Genomic DNA, 19,348 nt, shown 5'->3' with positions numbered 1-19,348 from the left:
TTTTTTTCCCCCCTGGTTTTTGCCCTCAGGCCCATTTCCACTACTGCGGTGCGATTTTGGTGCCAAAAAACGCGTGAACTAATCTGCATGTGGTTGCAGATTTTCATGCGGAATCGCTTGCGGTTTGCGCTATGCGATTTTAGCCATGACAATGCCGGTATGCATTGACATGGGTTTTCAAACGAAAACGCGAACGATAGCGCATGGAAAACCGCAAATCTAAACCGCTTGCCATTTTCCTATTAATTACATTACCGACGAATCGCGAGCGCATGTGCTGTGAGCGAATTCTGATGGTTCTGCTGTGCAGATTTTTTTCTGCACAACAAATTCCAGACAAGTGGAAACTTACTATAATGGGTTATGCGAATATGCATGCAGAAAACGCATGCAGATTCGCTGTAGTGGAAACGGGCCCTTATAGTCCAGAGCAGAGTTCCCCAACCCTATCCTCATGGCCGACCCATAGTACATGTTTTGCAGAAAACCACAAACATGCACAGGTGAGGTAATTTGTGTCTCAGCAGAGCTGTTTAACTGCCTCTGTGGATTTCCACAAAACATGCACTGCTGGTGGGTCTTGAGGACAGGGTTGGGATACACTGATCCAGAGCGTCTTATATGCTGAAAAATATGGTATGTTAAAAGCACGTTAGGATAAATTTATCAAGATTAGTGCAAAGAAAAGCTGAAGTAAGAGTGGACCAGTTGCCCGGAGTAACTAAACATAATTCTTGTTTTAGCAGCTAAAATCTGATAAAGGACTTTCACTTTTCTCTGTACCTGTCTGGATAAATGTTCCCCACTGTTTGCTGCAACACCAGATAGCAGACAAAGCAGACTACTGGATTAAACATAATGTGACCTGTTGTGCTAGAAATATGTTCTGCTAAGACTTGAGAATGCACGGGGCCCAGCACCCAACCAACACACGATTTTCTAGAAGAATTGACTTTTACATTGTTTAAGTTCACAGTCCTCGCCCTTGTTAAATTGGCCTATTACAGAGGTCGCTGTAAGGTTAGTGAGGAGAAAAAAAGTGGAGGAGGAGAAAAAAAAAGGTTTTGATTTTTTGGTACTTATCCGTTAGCCGGGCGCATCCTCTAGGTGGCGACAAAACTCCACCAGAGTTACATCTTTCCCTACTATCCATGTCGACCTGCAGGGGGAATAGTAATTAGCGCCACCTGCCGGATGCGCCCGGCTAACGGATAAGTACCGATTTTTTTTGCCACCTTTGAAATCCCGATTTGCCACATTTACAAAAGCCGGACCTGGTTTAGTTACCCTGGATTGGCGGTCAGGAGCTCTGCTCACTTCAGTGGTGTTTCCAGCTCACCACTCCAACCTTCCGCTCCCACAACAAAAGATTACTTTATAGAAGTCACAGTAAGTAAGATATTGGCTTTCATTGTGGTTGCTTACTGCTATTAGAGTGGCAGTCTGCAGCAAAATTACATATTGTGGCGGCAGTGCTTGTTCTGGGTGGTGCCATTAGTAGTAAAAAATTGGTAATTTTAATTACTTATCTTACAGTGCACTACGCGACACCCATTCTACTTGTACACTCCCTTATAGTGGCTAACCTTAAACCCAGCACCTAATGCCTAACCCCCTCTTAAACAGGAGCTGTCAGCAATACTATCTCAGGAAAAAAACACATATATAAGTAGATAAATACTTGCTCTACTTACATAACATATGTATTGCATTGTCCACGTTTTGATTTTAGTTCTTTTTCTATAGTGAAAAAAGAGAAAATCCTTCTTAGGATACTCCATCTTAACTGTGTCTACTTTGAAGCCAATCCTGATGTAATGTCCTCCCTTACTCTCCTCTGCCTGATTGTGTATGCACTGCCCGCCTCCCAGTCTTCAGGCACTCCCACTCAGCTCTGAGGTAGAAGGGCATAGTCTCAGCATGAGAAATATTGACCAATCGGAGAGGAACCGATGTGGGAGGGGAGAACAGGAGGGAAAGAGCCTTGCCTCGTTAGCATCCTTATTACTTGTTTACCAGATAAAAATAAAGAATTGTTTTTTGATTTTATACCTGACAGTTACACTTTATGTTGCCTAAACTGAGCTGGCGCTCAGCAAAATGCTGAAAAGCGCACAAGTGTGAACCATCCCTAACCCGCATCAGGTGCCCAACACACCACTTGGGCGCCTGCTTACCAATATTTAACATCCCCGCGCACAATGACCTGATCCTTAAAGGGATACTGTAGGGGGGTCGGGGGAAAATGAGTTGAACTTACCCGGGGCTTCTAATGGTGCCCTGCAGACCTCCTGTGCCCGCGCAGCCACTCCCCAATGCTCCGGCCCCGCCTCCAGTTCACTTCTAGAATTTCAGACTTTAAACTCTGAAAACCACTGCGCCTGCGTTGTCGTGTCCTTGATGCCGCGGATGTCACCAGGAGCATACTGTGCAGGCCTAGTATGGTCTGTGTGTGCGCAGTACGCTCCTGGTGACATCAGCGGGAACAAAAACACAGCAATGCAGGCACAGTGGTTTTCAGACTTTAAAGTCTGAAATTCTAGAAGTGAACTGGAGGCGGGGCCAGACCATCGGTGAGTAGCTGCACGGGCACAGGATGTCTGCGGGGGACCTTTAGAAGCCCCCAGTAACTTCAACTCATTTTCCCCCTACAGTATCCATATAGTGTATGACGCAAACATCAACATCATTGTGCCCTATGGCATTCAATACTTTGGCAGGTGCTGGGTGCCCCTTTATAAAGCAATAACCTGATCACTGCTTTATAAATATGGTTATCACGGCTTTTTATAAATGTGGAGGGCAAAGTGGTGGCATTATTTTATATACAAATGCTATTTTATTTTTTTATTTCTAAGCAGGCAGTTCTCCTCCTTTTAATTAGCCCCTTAATAAATCAATAAATCCAGGGTTTAGGCAAAGAACGTAAAGTAAAAAAAAAAAAAAAAAAAGAGTGTTTGTGTTCCCCTCTAAATCAGCCCCACTGACTTGGGAGTAGTATTTATTTACAAGTGACAGAAGATGATGTCTTACCTTGTTGTGTTTCAGGGCGGATCGCACCGGGCGTCCATGTTTGAAGACCGAGATCCATTCCGATTCAGACATATGATTCCTACAGAAGCCCTGCAGCTGCGCGCAATGACTACATCAGGTAATCTCTACCTGCGCGCTGTGACGCACGTAGAATCTGTGAATGCATATTACGTAAAGGCTAAGCTTTTAAAGATGGGCAGCAGAGCTGGTGCCGACAAACGCAACACTGCCCTGCCAGTCTTACCCATCAGAGCTGTCATTTTAGGGGGTGCTGTATATGGAGCGCTCTATTGCTATATGAAACAGTGGCACTGTAAGGCTTGGCTCACACATAAACCTGCACATTTCCTGTCCAGTCCTGTCGGTTTGGCATCAGTTTTACCTGACTGGACCAGAAATGTACACCTTTTGTGTGAACTCAACCATAGAAAACTGATACAGAACTAACAGGATTGGAATTGTACACCTTTTATGTGCAAACACACCCATAGAAACACATACAAAACTGACAGGACTGGACTGGAAATAGACAGATTCATGTGTGAACACATCCATTGATGCCAACTGTCAAAAACTGACAGGACTGGACTTGTGTGAACTCAGCCCCAGTGTAAAATTTGCTCAGGTTCCAGCTATGCAAGTCAGTGGGACAATCGTGTCTATTTAAAGCATACCTGAACTGAGAAAATGAAATGTATTGTTAGTTATTATAAGATGGCCTTCTGCTGTGTCCATATGCCTCTATTACCCTCACATTCTATGCTGATGTACATCTGAAAAGCGTTGATGCAAAAATGTCTTGCGTGCTTCAAATTACCCTCCCATTCACCTCCTGTCCCTTTCAAACTCCTAGATTTCACTTCCTCCATGCACAAGGGCTTCTGTTCTGAGCATGTGCGAGCTTTTGAACTGCACATGCCTATTACAAGCCAGCACTCATGCACAGAGAGATTAATGTACTCTGTAATGTGCTGCAGAAGATGTCAGTGCTATATAAATACATAATAATGATATGGTAGGACATTAGACTATGGCTATGGCAGTGATTAGATTGTGAGCTTCTCTGAGGACAGTCAGTGACATGACTATGTAGTGGCTGGATAGTGTAATGGTTAAAGGGATACTGTAGGGGTTGGGGGAAAACGAGTTGAAGTTACCCGGGGCTTCTAATGATCCCCCGCAGACATCCTGTGCCCGCGCAGCCACTCACCGATGCTCCGGCCCCGCCTTTGGTTCACTTCTGGAATTTCAGACTTTAAAGTCTGAAAACCACTGCTCCTGCGTTGCCGTGTCCTCGCTTCCCCTGATGTCACCAGGAGCGCACGGTGCAGGCACAGACCATACTGGGCCTGCGCAGTACGCTCCTGGTGCCATCAGCGGGAGTTAGGACAAGGCAACGCAGGAGCAGTGGTTTTCAGACTTTAAAGTCTGAAATTCCAGAAGTGAACCAGAGGCGGGGCTGGAGCATTAGGGAGTGGCTACGCGGGCACAGGATGTCTGGGGGGGACCATTAGAAGACCCGGGAAACTTCAACTCATTTTCCCCCAACCCCTACAGTATCCCTTTAAGGGCCCTGTCTCTGACACAGGGGACCAGGGTTTGAATCTCGGCCCTTCCTTTTCAGTAAGCCAGCACCTATTGAGTAGGAGACCTTGGGCAAGACCCCCTTACATTCCTACTGTCTATAGAGCGTGTCCTAGTGGCTGCAGCTCTGGCGCTTTGAGTCCTCCAGGAGAAAAGCATAATATAAATGTTCTCTGTCTGTATGTAAAGGACTACAGAAGAGTCAGTGCTATATAAATACATAATAATATAGGACATTAGGCTATGACTATGGTAGGATTAGAGTGTGAGCTTTTCCAAGGGACAGTCAGTGACATGACTGTGCTCTGTATTGTGCTGCAGAAGATGTCAGTGCTATATAAACACATAATACTATGGTAGGACATTAGACTATGGCAGGAATTGTAGTGTGAGCTCCTCTGAAGACAGTCAGTGACGTGACTATGTACTCTGTAAAGTGCAGCAGAAAGTGTACCTCATAAACAATAAAAAAAAAATATATTTTTATTTTTTTGCTTTTCCCAACTAGATGCAGAAACCAACTCAGTGTGTGAGATTGTCCATGTGAAGTCTGAGTCAGAAGGAAGACCGGAGAGGGCGTTCCACTTATGCTGCAGGTAAGTACAGCTCTCTGGCATAGCTCAGGCAGGGCAAACTCACAACCGATAACTGAACTACATAGGGTAATGATCCCAGGTGTAGCCGTGGAGAACTTCACTTATTCAGCTGGAAGAGAATGAACATTTTTTTTTAAATATACAATCACATGAGTATTAGAGGTTGCGGAATGTTTTGAAATGCCGACTGATAAATGTACCCTTTTAAAGAGACACTGAAGCGAAAAAAAATATGATTTTGTATGTGTAGTACAGCTAACAAATAAAACATTAGGTGCAGAGACATAAGTCTAATATTGTTTCCAGTACAGGAAGAGTTAAAGGAGCTATCAGGCAAAATAGCCCAAATGGGCTTTACTCACCTGGGGCTTTCTCCAGCCCCCTGCAGCCGACTGTCCCACGCCAACCGCTCCGCTCCCCGCTCCTTACTGCGGCTGCGCGAAGCGCCGCTGTCATTCACGGCCACGTGGGCCGCGGCGAACTTTGCAGGCGCAGAACTACTGTGACAGCAAGAACCTACGAATGGTCTGGGCATACAGAGGTTTGAAAAGTTTAGGGCCCATCACACTTGAGCGGGAATCACGCGTTTCCCGATCAACGCAAAACGTTAGCGGTTTGTAAAAACCGCTAGCCCATGTAAGCCTATGGCAGGGTTCTCACTGCCGCAGTTGCGGTAACAGTTAACCGCAAATGCGTAACATGCAGAGTTTTGCTGGCGATTCGCCATTAGCGGCCGCGATTAGCATGCATAGCACCACTAATCGTGATCGCTCCAAAAACGTTGTAGTGTCCAGTGATTTTTCTGCGTTAATCGCAGAAAAATCACTCCCGCAAAACAATAACGGTAATCGCCGGCGGTTTTAGGTGTGAATGGGGCCTTAAAGGGCAACGGAAATGAGAGGGATATAAAGGCATAGTTATTTCCTTTAACCACCCTGGCGTTCTATTAAGATCGCCAGGGCGGCTGCGGGAGGGTTTTTTTTAAATAAAAAAAAAAACTATTTCATGCAGCCAACTGAAAGTTGGCTGCATGAAAGCCCACTAGATGGCGCTCCGGAGGCGTTCTTCTGATCGCCTCCGGCGGCCAAAAGTAACACGGAAGGCCGCAATGAGCGGCCTTCCGTGTTTTGCTTACTTCGTCGCCATGGCGACGAGCGGAGTGACGTCATGGACGTCAGCCGACGTCCTGACGTCAGCCGCCTCCGATCCAGCCCTTAGCGCTGGCCGGAACTATTTGTTCCGGCTGCGCAGGGCTCAGGCGGCTGGGGGGACCCTCTTTCGCCGCTGCTCGCGGCGGATCGCCGCAGAGTGGCGGCGATCAGGCAGCACACGCGGCTGGCAAAGTGCCGGCTGCGTGTGCTGCTTTTTATTTCGTAAAAATCGGCCCAGCAGGGCCTGAGCGGCAGCCATCGGCGGGGATGGACGAGCTGAGCTCGTCCATACTGCTAAGATGGTTAAAATAATACAGATTGCCTGGCTGTCCTGCTGATCATCTGCCTCTAATACTTTTAGCTATAAACCCTGAACAAGCATGCAGATCAGAAGTTTTTAACAAATAACTGACAAGATTAGCCGCATGCTTGTTTCTGGTGTGTGATTCAAACACTACTGCAGCCAAAGGGATCAGCAAGACGGCCAGGAAACTGGTATTTTGTGAAAGGAAATGACTATGGCAGCCTCCATATCCCGCTCACTTCAGGTGTCCTTTAAAGGGAAGGTTCAGGGAGGGTGGAGAAAAAATAAAAATCAATTTCCAGTTACCTGGGGCTTCCTCCAGCCCGTGGCAGGCAGGCGGTGCCCTCGCCGCCGCTCCGCAGGCTCCCGGTGGTCTCCGGTGGCCGACCTGGCCAGGCCGGCTGCCAGGTCGGGCTCTTCTGCGCTCCAAGTCCTGGCACTTCTGCGTCCCACGCCGGCGCGCTGATGTCATCGGATGTCTTCCGGGCTGTACTGCGCAGGCGCAGAACTACTGCGCATGCGCAGTACAGCCCGGAGGACGCAGCCCGTGGGACGCAGAAGTGCCAGGACTTGGAGCGCAGAAGAGCCCGACCTGGCAGCCGGCCTGGCCAGGTCGGGTCGGCCACCGGAGACCACCGGGAGCCTGCGGAGCGGCGGCGAGGGCACATCCTGCCTGACACGGGCTGGAGGAAGCCCCAGGTAAGTGGAAATTGATTTTTATTTTTTCTCCACCCTCCCTGAACCTTCCCTTTAAGGTCTAGGTGTGAAGTTTGTTGTCTTGAAGCATCAGTGGACCATGTGTAATGTAGTAGATGTGAGTGTGGCATGTTTGGCCTAGACCAGGCATGGGCAAACTTGGCCCTCCAGCTGTTGAGGAACTACAAGTCCCAAAATGCATTGCAGGAGTCTGACAGCCACAGTCATGACTCCTAAAGGCAAATGCATTGTGGGATTTGTAGTTCCTTAACAGCTGCAGGGCCGAGTTTGCCCATGCCTGGTCTAGACAGATTTTAGTTAACATTTAGGCTGATTTTCTGGAGTATGCAGGTCACCTTTATTTGAGAGGTTCCTCAATGGCCTATAGTCTCTCTTGGTGGGCTTAAAGGGCAACTGAAGTGAGAGGGATATGGAGGCTGCCATATTTATTTCCTTTTAAGCAATACCAGTTGCCTGGCTGTCCTGCTGATCATATGCCTCTAATACATTCATACGTTCAGCCATAAACCCTGAACAAGCATGCAACATATCAGGTGTTTCTGACATTATTGTCAGATCTGACAAGATTAGCTGCATGCTTGTTTCTGGTGTTATTCAAACAAACTGCTGCAGCTAAATAGACCAGCAGGGCTGCCAGGCAACTGGTATTTATTAAAAGGAAATAGATATGGCGTCCTCCATATTCTTCTCACTTCAGTTGTCCTTTAATTTAAATAATTAAAATGAATGTCTTTCTCCGCCCATGTTTTTCAGTTCCTCTGCCGGTTGGTTTGTGTTGTCTGTGTCCTCTTTTGTAGAGAATTTCTCTCAATTACTGTCCTTGTGACACCAAGGACTCGAATCTGAATCTGTGGTGTCACCTGGTAAAGGAGTAAATGATAGCAGTAATGGGGTGGCAGAGATGATTTCCTCCCCTTTATGCAACATGTTCTTGTTTTCTGAGAGCGTGTCCGCACCTTCCTGTTTGGGCAGCAAGGCACACATTACTGTGTCCTATGTATTTTGAGACAAACCTGTAATTTCACTTTTAGAACTTTCCTGAACTGGCATGATGACATAAATATGTATAAATAGTACCCATTCTACGTAGCACCTGCTTGTTTTCCCATTTCATAAACGAGGGCTTTATGTCTGTAGTCAGAGAACAGCGGCAGCTCTACTGAAAAGTAATTAGTGTTCATAAAACTTCTGCATGGCTGCACAAACTCTCCTGAGAGCGGGACAGTGATGAGAAGTTCAGTAGGTTATTTTTCATTTTTACATTTTTTTTTGTGGGAGCTGAAAACACTACATTTATGGTCACACGGACATGGCTGCTATTTAAAATTGAAATCATGAATTCAAATTTGAATCAGAGACTCCTGTAATGTTTTATTTATGATTAGTTTTACAGATACAGTTATGCAGATGTTTATGTTCACATCAGGCTTGCGTTAATGAATGTGTCTGCATGCTGGATCTGCATTAGTGTTTTTACTAAACCTCCCCCTTCCGTGCAGCTCTCCAGCAGAGAAGAAGGATTTCCTGCGGGCCGTGCACTCCATACTGCGGGACAAGCACAGGAGACAGCTGCTGAAGACTGAAAGTTTACCTAATTCCCAGCAGTACGTCCCATTCGGGGGGAAGCGCCTGTGTGCGCTGAAGGGAGCCCGCCCTGCTATGAACCGCGCAGGTGAGGTTGATCTCCCAGAAGCACCGGGGGTCAATCAGTGGTTAGCAAGAGGTTACAGAGGCACTGTAATGTCCCATAGTAGAATGCAGTGAATTATTCAGGATACCCACTTTTACGTTAATTATCCTAGTTTCATCATCAGAAGACTTCCTAGATCTATATATTGCTGTATATTGTATGGAACCCCGCCCTACCAGTGATGTCACAGCCCAGCCTGTTTCGCTATGTGAAATTCAACTCCCAAAGCATTCTGGGAGACCTGGCATTATTTTCACCAGCTTTGGAATTCTCAGGAAAATTCCACAGAGCTGCATCTGACAGGACTAAAAATGTGTCTCCACCTGTGATACACTTCAGAATGTAACTCAGGGTGATGAAATATTTTACTGTGGGCAACCACTGACTAAATTAATGCTGTAAAAAAAAAAAAAAAGAAGAAAGGCAAAAGAAAGAAAAAGCAGTTGTAGAAATTACATTATTTTCAGTACAGTTTTTGTTAACCTGCAGGGGTAAAAGAACCCCTGGGAGATACTTATCTAGGGAGGGGAGAGCCTCTGGATCCTAAGGAAGCTCCCCCCATCCATCCTGCACTGGCAGCCCCTGAAAACCCAGCGGTGTGCACAGGCGCAATAGTGGCTGCAGCACGCAATATTATTTACAGTCTGCGCTTCTACACAGGCGCAGTACAAGCTTCCCCTCGTGCTCTGGTGGAAATAGCCGAGCCTGATTGGGTCCGCTCTACTGCACAGACGCGAGTGTTAAAGCAGGAAATGATTACAGAAAATCAGAGCTCTGAAAATCAGCTGATCAAACAAATCACATGCTTCTCCATGAGTCCTTCTACACATGACCATCACTAGTGTTGGAAGATTCTCAGCCTACCACTTTTGTAGTTCCTGCTGCAGCTGGATTCCTCCTGCTCATTCTCTCCCCTCCCCTCCTCATAAGACAGAACACAGGCGGAGAGCTAAGCAGGTTGTTTGCGTGAGGATTGTTCGTAAACGGTCACCTGAATTGTTTTGTTTCAGGAGACAAAAATATAACGTTTGTACATTGCTTAACTGTCTCTGGGTTGGTCTGATATCGGATGTCTCATCACAGACTACGGATAATTTTTGGGTAAGCCTGTAAAGGTGCAATTAAATGTTGGAGGAACCCCACAAAATGGAAAAATAAAAAAGTTATAGAGCTTTAAAGAGAACCTGAGGTGGGTTTTAAGAATCCAATTAGCACACAGAGACTGGTTCTGCATATAATGCCCAGCCTCTGTTACTATACTGTAAGCCCCCCCGGCCCATCCACCCCCCCCCCCCCCAAAAGAAACTGCCGTGCTAGCGACACACGCTGTCACTCTCCGTCACTCCCCCGCCTCCTCTATATCGCCGCTCCCTGCCTGCGTCCCTTGCCTCCAATCAGCGTACAGAGGCGGGAAGGGACGCAGACGGGGAGCGGCGATATAGAGGAGGCGGGGGTGGAGAGTGACAGTCTGCATGTAAGCAACCTGCTAGCAACATGCTGCGTGTTGCTAGCACGGCGGTTTCGTTTGAGGGGGGGGCAGCAGAGCGCAGGTAAGGCCTGGGGGGAACAGTATAGTAACAGAGGCTGGTGATTATATGCAGAACCAGCCTCTGTGTGCTAATAGGATTCTTAGAACCCACCTCGGGTTCTCTTTTTAATGGAGTAATTATACAGCTCGACAGTTACCAGACCCAGTCTGGTCACATGACCAGCAAAGGCTACCAAAGCTAGCCTGGTCACATGACCTGTGACAGCAAAGGCTACCCAAGCTAGCCTGGTCACATGACCTGTGACAGCAAAGGCTACCCAAGCGAGCCTGGTCACATGACCTGTAACAGCAAAGGCTGCTAAAGCTAGCCTGATCACATGACCTCTGACAGCAAAGGCTACCGAAGCTAGCCTGGTCACATGGCCTGTAACAGCAAAGGCTACCGAAGCTAGCCTGGTCACATGGCCTGTGAAAGCAAAGACTACCCAAGCTAGCCTGGTCACAGGACCTGTGACAGCAAACGCTACCCAAGCTAGCCTGGTCACATGACCTGTAACAGCAAAGGCTGCCAAAGCTAGCCTGGTCACATGACCTGTAACAGCAAAGGCTGCCCAAGCTAGCCTGGTCACATGGCCTGTGACAGCAAAGGCTACCAAAGCTAGCCTGGTCACATGGCCTGTAACAGCAAAGGCTGCCAAAGCTAGCCTGGTCACATAGCCTGTAACAGCAAAGGCTGCCAAAGCTAGCCTTGTCACATAGCCTGTAACAGCAAAGGCTGCCAAAGCTAGCCTGGTCACATGGCCTGTAACAGCAAAGGCTGCCAAAGCTAGCCTGGTCACATGGCCTGTAACAGCAAAGGCTGCCAAAGCTAGCCTGGTCACATGGCCTGTAACAGCAAAGGCTGCCAAAGCTAGCCTGGTCACATGGCCTGTAACCGCAAAGGCTGCCAAAGCTAGCATGGTCACATGGCCTGTAACAGCAAAGGCTGCCAAAGCTAGCCTGGTCACATGGCCTGTAACAGCAAAGGCTGCCAAAGCTAGCCTGGTCACATGGCCTGTAACAGCAAAGGCTGCCAAAGCGAACTTGTTCACATGACCGGTAACCGCACAAGTTAGCATGTAAAGGTTCCATTGAGAAAGCTCCATTTTGTATTTCTGTTTAAATTCTGTATAAATAGTTTTATTATTTTGTAAAAGTAACTTTTATAATTGTACACATAATCCATGTAATACTGCAGTAGCAACAATAGTTATATTAAGGTGCGTACACACGTCCAACTTTTTCGAACAACTTGTCATCCGACTTGTCGTTTGAACGACTTGTAGTGCAAACAACAAGTCATTCAGACGTCATGTACACACTGACTAACAAGGCGGCGGATATGCTAAATTACCTAATTTACATGTCGTTTAACCAACTTGACAATGGACTAGATTAAATGACTAATCAAACGACTTGTTTGAACATCTATTAGTTGGACAAACGACTAAAAGTTGTTTGTACACATGTACGGACGTAACGGCCGTTTGAAGTGAATTGCGCAAACCGGCTGTTCTCAGTCGCTCGACAGCGTGTAGGCACGTCCAACTTGTCGTTCAAATGACAATTCGGACGATAAGTTGTTCAAAAAAAGTTGGACGTGTGTACGTACCTTTAGTAGGACTAGTGCTATTTGTACCAGGTCTTAGCTTAAGATTTTGGCCTTGATTCAGAAAAGCCGTGCTAACTGTTTAGCACGGGCGTGCTAAACAGTTAGCACGTGAAGTGCCGCGCATGGACTTTTGCACACGCAAATGTCCGCGATTGCGGCACTTTGCGCGCGCAAAAGTCCGCGTGCGGCACTTCAAGTGCTAACGGTTTAGCACGCCCGTGCTAAACAGTTAGCACGGCTTTGTGAATCAAGGCCATTGTCTCCAGTCCCTCTTCATTTTCCTGTACGGCAAGTGTTAATAAAAAAAAACCTAGTTCTGTTATCTGTGCAGATGAGTCAAGCAAAAAGTCCAATTTAGCTTGATGTCCAGAAAAGTAAATAGAAGGCAAGCAAAACACCCTTATCTGGCTGAGGAAACACTGCTGATACGGATTTAGAAGAAAGGGTCCTTACTTCTATTTACTTTGCAAAATAATGAAGCAAATTTTGTATCTAAACTCAATATGCTGTTTTCAAGAATTTAGTCTTAAAGGACACCTAAAGTGAGCTTTATATGGAGGCTGCCATATGTACTTCCTTTTAAGCAATACCAGTTGCCTGGCTGTCCTGCTGATCATCTGCCTCTAATACTTATAGCCATAGACCCTGAACAAGCATGCAGCAGATCTGGTGTTTCTGATAGTATTGTCAGATCTGATAAGATTAGCCAAATTGCTTGTTTCTGGTGTTATTCAGACACTACTGCAGCCAAATAGATCAGCAGGGCTGCCAGGCAACTGGTATTGCTTAAACAAAAATAAATATGGCAGTCTCCATATTCTTCTCACTTCAGTTGTCCTTCAGACATGCAGCCCTTCAACTTAAAATAAATTGAGACTCTGTTCCTTGTTACTAATGTTCTATTTACCATTAGTACTCAACGTACAATTACTTATTTTACATGTTTATTTTCAGTTTGTTTGCTTTAAAACACGACTCAGGCTGTGCTCAGCAGAGTGAATAACACAAGCTCTTGCTCTTCTTTTGCATAAAATTTAAATATAGATTGGGTGGGCGGTAAACTGTGCAGCCAAAGAAACAAATGTGCAAACTCTTTCCATGCTGCACGCAGGTCACTGCCTCTGTCGCAGCCCTTTGCCACCACCCTTATTGACCCACCCACTAGCTAAATCTAGAGAGGGCAGCAAGCCAGCTATATAGTACCCAGGGGAACACATTTAACTCATGGTAAAAACAAAAATGTACTTTGCCCTTTTTTCCTTTTGTATTCTGTTTATTCACTTATCAAACCAGTTGACCATTGAAATATGCATTGCAAAATCAAATTTCAACAGCAAATGGTCTGAGTGTATTAAGTGATAAAGATGCTAATCCTGCATTCAAAACTTTTTCTGCGGTTATGATTAGAGATGTAGCGAACGGTTCCAGGCGAACTTTGGTGGTTCGCGTTCACCTAGGGAAGGCGAACTTTTGCGGACGTTCGGTTCGCCCCATAATGCACTATCGAGCAGAACTTTGACCCTCTACATCACAGTCAGCAGGAACATTGTTGCCAATCAGACTGCACTCACTCCTGGAGCCCCACCCCCCTTTATAAAAGGCAAGGTCCTTGTGCCATTTTACTCCGTAGTCTGCCTGCACTAATTAGTTAAGGGACAGCTGCTGACAGACGCTGCTAGGGAGAGTTTAGTTAGGCTCCCTGTCTCCCTCCTCCCTCACCCCGGAGGAAGGAGGGTCTCATCTTCCAGGGAATTGTAGGCTTTTAAACGCCAGCTTATATACCTTGGCCGGGAATTGAACCCAGGTATTGGCCAGGAATTGAACCCAGGTCTGAGTGCTTGGTAGTCAGCTGTCTTAACTGCTATACCACAACCAACACTACATACTGAAGGCAGCCTAACATGTACCATTATGATCTTTCCTACAGAAAAATGAGCTTGCTTAAAGATTTGTAGGCTTTTAAAAGCCAGCTTACATTGACCAGGAGTAGAACACAGTCTCTGTGGCACAATTGGTTAGTGTATTTGGCTGTTAACTAAAAGGTTGGTGGTTCAACCCCACCCAGGCATGGCCTTGCCTTTTGTGTTCAACAGTTGTCCGAAGAGAACCCCAGATAGCCATGTAGATTCATCTCTCTCTCTCTCTAGTAGGGATGGTCACCGCTTTCCGCGGAATTGTATTTTCCGCAATTTTGGGGGAAATTGGTCATTCCATTCCGTTTGATCGGAACGGAATTGCTTTTTCAATACGACAGAATTCCGAAATTGCCTGTGAAATTCTGCTGGCATCCGTTGATGCCATTGAAGTGAATTTTCAGCTTAAAACCATCAAGTCCTAGTGAGAGAGAGCAAGCTCATTTTTCTCTTGGGTATATCACAATGGTACATGCTAGGCTGCCTTCAGTATGTAGTGTTGGTTGTGGTATAGCGGTTAAGACAGCTGACTACCAAGCACTCAGACCTGGGTTCAATTCCCGGCCAAGACCTGGGTTCAATTCCCAGCCAAGGTATGTAATCTGGCTTTTAAAAGCCTACAAATCTTTAAGCACGCTCATTTTTCTCTAGGATATATCATAATGGTACATGCTAAGCTGCCTTCAGTATGTAGTGTTGGTTGTGGTATAGCGGTTAAGACAGCTGACTACCAAGCACTCAGACCTGGGTTCAATTCCCGGCCAAGACCTCTGTTCAATTCCTGACCAAGGTATGTCAGCTGGCTTTTAAAAGCCTACAATTCCCTGGAAGATGAGACCCTCCGGGGTGAGGGAGAGAGGAAGGAGAGAGAGGAGTGAGAGAGATACACTGACTGATGTTGTAAAGCAGTGTAGGCCTGTAATTGAACATTGAATGAGATCTGTGCCCTTAAAATAGGGGTTTATGTGAAATCTAGATTTTTGCCTGGAACTTTTGATGTGTATTTCACTCAATCATGTGTTCCTCCAGGGATTAGAACCCTTGCCACATGTTTTCTATCATTTTTACAGCCGGTAGAAATTTTTCTAAATTTTGAAGTTCGCCTCCCCATTGAAGTCTTTTGCGGTTCGCGAACTTTTCCGCGGACCGAACCTTCCGCGGAAGTTCGCGAACAGGGTTTGCGAACTGAAAATCGGAGGTTCGCAACATCGCTAGTTATGATATGGAGTTATTGCATACCTTAGGAGCACTGGCCCTTTAGTAGTCCGTGCCAAACAGTCGCATGCTAAGGGTTCTTTTTATCTATAATATATTCCTCCTCTTCCATTTATTTCCCTGCCTAGCTGTCTATCTGTAACACGATCCCCTGCTCACTTGTGTTTACAAGCAAGGCTGAGGTGACTCAGCGATTGGAGGAGAAAAGAAAAAAAAGTGAAGGGCACAAATTACATCAGGATTTAGCCTAAACTGTGGGCAAAATACATGGTTCCCACCAGGAACAGAATTCTCTCCATTTACTATATAACATTCACTAAAATCAAAACGTGGACAGTACAATACATGTGTTATGTAAATAGATCAAGTATTTATCTACTTATATATGTGTTTTTTTCCCCAGGCATAGTATGGCTAATCCTACTGCTTTAATAATAACTTTTTAATTAAAGTATTTGTGGATTTTCCTTTCCTGATTCAATCTTTTATTTTGCAGTCTCCGCTCCCAGTAGGTCTCTCGCCCGGAGAAGACGCCTTGTCAGAAACCGCTTTACTATCGATTCGGACATGGTTTACTCAACAAGCCCTGACAAAGAACCCGAATACGATGGCGAACCCAAACCTCCACAGCAGACGAGCAACAGCGGCGACACCGACCGTTGGGTGGAGGAACAATTCGACCTGGCGCAGTACGAGGAGCAGGAAGATGTAAAAGAAACAGACATTCTCAGCAGCGATGATGAGTACTGCGAGTCCATCAAAGGAGGCTCCATGGAGAAAGATCTGAGTGAGCAGCTTGAAGCCTCCTCCATCTCCAACCCTCCATTGCATAACCTCGTCCAAAACTCGATGAGCTCTCACGCTTCCCGCATGACCCAGCTGAAGAAACAGACTGCCTTCTCTGGAATGAACGGTAGCATAGAGAGCAGCACCGACGAGGTCATTTGGGTGAGGCGCGAAGACTTTGTACCGGCCAGGAAACTAAACACGGAAATCTGAAGCAGTCACCCTTTTTAGCTCTGTAAAGGTCAAAAATCAGTCCGGCACTCCATGCACTGTGGAAACGTTATCCTCTAGACTGCACACTTGCACACAAAACGTTGGCAGCTAAGTTGGCCACAGAGGTGTACCGGGTTACAAAAACGCAAATGCAAAATCCTGTTACACAAGACCCCGGTTCCTCGTGTCACTAGCGGGATGGGGCAATTATTATTATTTTTTTATTTATTTTAAAACAATCAGGGTTGGACAGAAAGGGTATTGTACAAAGATAGAGAACCCGCCAGGCAGGCACCCCCCAAATCTTGTACAGCGATAGCACAAGAGAAGACGGAACTCCTGTTGTGATTGCTCTGTCTGTTCTTTGCCCCCTGCACTTTCCTCCCTCGTTTTATGACATTGATGTGTTATTAATATTATTATTCCTTTTTGCCCCATCACTGTTAAAAAAAAAAAAATGTTCTGCTACGATAGCTTTGTATTTTAAAGTGTTTCAAGGAATCGTTTTGGAATTCATGCAGCAAAAGCTGGTTTTTTTTATTTTATTTTATTTTATTTTTGCATTTTTCTTTTTTTTTTTTGGCCTATTTGGTGGTTCTTAAATACTTTAATTTCAAGTTGAGTTAAACAAAGTTGTAATGATGCCAAACTCATTACAGAGGTGGAAAACTTGAACCAGAAAAGACATATATAGTTTTCTCATTTTTGTTTCCTTTTTATATTTATACGTTTTAATTCCAGGCATACCAAGGGATTTGGGGGCATTTTACGTTGTAAAACTTCGGAGAAATGCAGATTATCTAGTCTTTCTTAGGAGATAGGACACACTAGTTTTATACGTATCTATATATTTAATACAGAGAGTCTTGGACAATAAAAAGCTATAGTTCTACGAGGGACATCCTAGTTTTTCTAAATCATTCTTCCATTTGAGCGTCAATGCCTTAGGGCTTGACCAAACCATGGACCATTCCGATGGAATCCATCATCATTTATTATATACTTGATTCCTACTCACAATTGAGGATTTCCAGCTTGAATTCAAAACAAAAAGTTAAGGAAGTCCTTTACTATAGCAGCATAGCGAGTATCTCTTCCTCTTGTAAGTAGGAATGGGACACTTACCTTGTTGTGTACAATACTGGAGGGATTGAAGTCTGGCCATGCAGGTATATTGGGACTTGTAGAGACTAACTGCATGGTTGTGCTGTAATACCAGATTTTACCAAAAGGGGAGCCACGGAAGCTTTTTCTGTAGCTCTTCCTCCCAGGAACATCCATTCTATAGTAGATAGAGGCGTTTTATGTCAATCCAAACTACACATTAATGGCCATGCACATCTAAAACGGATATCACGTTTAGGTGGTCCTTAGTGGTTTAAGACTTCTACTTTTTGTTTCTTCCTCAGGGACTCCAAATAGCAAGATCCTCACCACAGTTTCTGTATCTGCCTCTCAATCATGGCCACTGCCAATGAAAGAGGAGGTCACACACTTTCTGCTGGACTTTGTATTGTAGAGGTAGATGGCAAGAGTGTGACTTCAACTTTTAGTGAAGTTGGTCAAAGGGGAAGGTCAGGAACTATACAAGGGATATACCTCTGCCCAACACCCTAAGAGATGTAAGCAATGTTATTGAACTCACAGACATCCACCCAAAACTGGAGCAGAATCCGTTAGGGATGGGCTTCATGGTCTAAGGTTGACCACTTTTTCTTTTCCTCCACTGAAAAAGTCACATCCCAGCATCTCCACTATATTTAAAAAAACAAAACATTTTAACTCCACTCCATTATCTTGAGGAGCGGTTTACGCTTTTGTGTTGTACAAAGAGTTTGACATCTTCATGTTTTGATAACTTGGTGGGAATGGCTAATTAAAATCTTCTGCGATGGGGAAGGGACCTCTCGTTGAGGTGCGATCCGTAGTTTTCTACTGCAACTTCAAGAACGGTAAGATTTTAAGGTCAATATTAACGATGCTAGCTATGATTCCATTGTGACGTTGTACAAGTGAGGAAGTAATCTTGCTACGCTTTGCATTCCTAGTACATCTTCTTTTTTTGGTTGGTGTGACCGTGAATCTTGCAGTCCATGAGCAAAGAGCTTTTGACAAGATTTTTTTCTTTCCTTCGTAAATCTATCGTCATGCTATGCCATGCGCAGGTCACTTGTGTTACACCCCCCCTCTCCCCCAATGCAATATTATTCGGAGACAGTGAACAGTCCTGTGGTGTACTGTACCGAGCTGAGATATGGTCCATTGTGAACAACTGGAAATTCTGGTGCTTTTCTAGGTACCCGTTCTATGTACATATTGTCATGACATGTCGATGTCAAATGTTCTTATATATTTCTTTTATAAGCTGAAAGAAGGTCTATTTTTATGTTTTTAGGTCTATGAATGAAAAGTTGTAAATGCTTGTCAAAAACAATAAAACATGGAATTAACTTGTGTGGCTCATTCTGTGAAGATCTTGGTACCCATTGGGCTGATAGTGCTGCTTGATTCTCCCTATCCTGATCAGTGGAGATTTAAAGGATACCCGTAGTGACGTGTGACATGATGAGATAGACATGGGTATGTACAGTGCCTAGCACACTAATAACTATGCTGTGTTCCTTTTTTTTTTTTTCTCTGCCTGAAAGAGTTAAATATCTGGTATGTAAGTGGCTGACTCAGACAGGAAGTGACTAAAGTGTGACCCTCACTGATAAGAAATTCCAACTATAAAACTCTTAGCAGAAAATGGCTTTTCAGAGCAGGAAAGAGATTAAAAAAAGGTCAATAGTTCATAGATTTTAGCTCTGGCATACTTCAATGAATGTGTCATTGAGCACAAACAATAAAACAGAACGTAAAAAGTAGATTTAAACATAAAATAAAACTGGAATATCTTAAAAAGTCATTTTTAGGAGAAGGAAGACAGATACAATCGTTTATTTCATTAGTTTATTTTTGCTTCAGGTGTAAAGACCATTAAAGGAAACCAGAGATGAACGCTTT

The 19,348-nt window shown here is 45.1% G+C and overlaps 1 protein-coding gene across 13 annotated transcripts in view; it reads left to right on the top strand.

Moving 5' to 3' along the window:
- The window catches only part of TIAM1 (TIAM Rac1 associated GEF 1), a 497,838-nt gene extending 479,046 nt beyond the window's left edge, over positions 1–18,792 (top strand). For all 13 annotated transcript variants that reach the window (XM_068270618.1, XM_068270623.1, XM_068270612.1 and 10 more), the window contains 4 exons: positions 3,049–3,151; positions 5,126–5,213; positions 8,885–9,057; positions 15,840–18,792. In XM_068270618.1, the coding sequence (XP_068126719.1) occupies positions 3,049–3,151; positions 5,126–5,213; positions 8,885–9,057; positions 15,840–16,342 (867 nt within the window). In that variant the 3' untranslated portion in view covers positions 16,343–18,792. The remainder of the gene's footprint in view (positions 1–3,048; positions 3,152–5,125; positions 5,214–8,884; positions 9,058–15,839) is intronic.
- Positions 18,793–19,348: the final 556 nt, after the last annotated feature.

Source organism: Hyperolius riggenbachi, chromosome 2 (assembly GCF_040937935.1).
Source record: "Hyperolius riggenbachi isolate aHypRig1 chromosome 2, aHypRig1.pri, whole genome shotgun sequence".
Taxonomy (NCBI): Eukaryota; Metazoa; Chordata; class Amphibia; order Anura; family Hyperoliidae; genus Hyperolius; species Hyperolius riggenbachi.
This window is presented reverse-complemented; position numbering and strand designations above follow the sequence as displayed.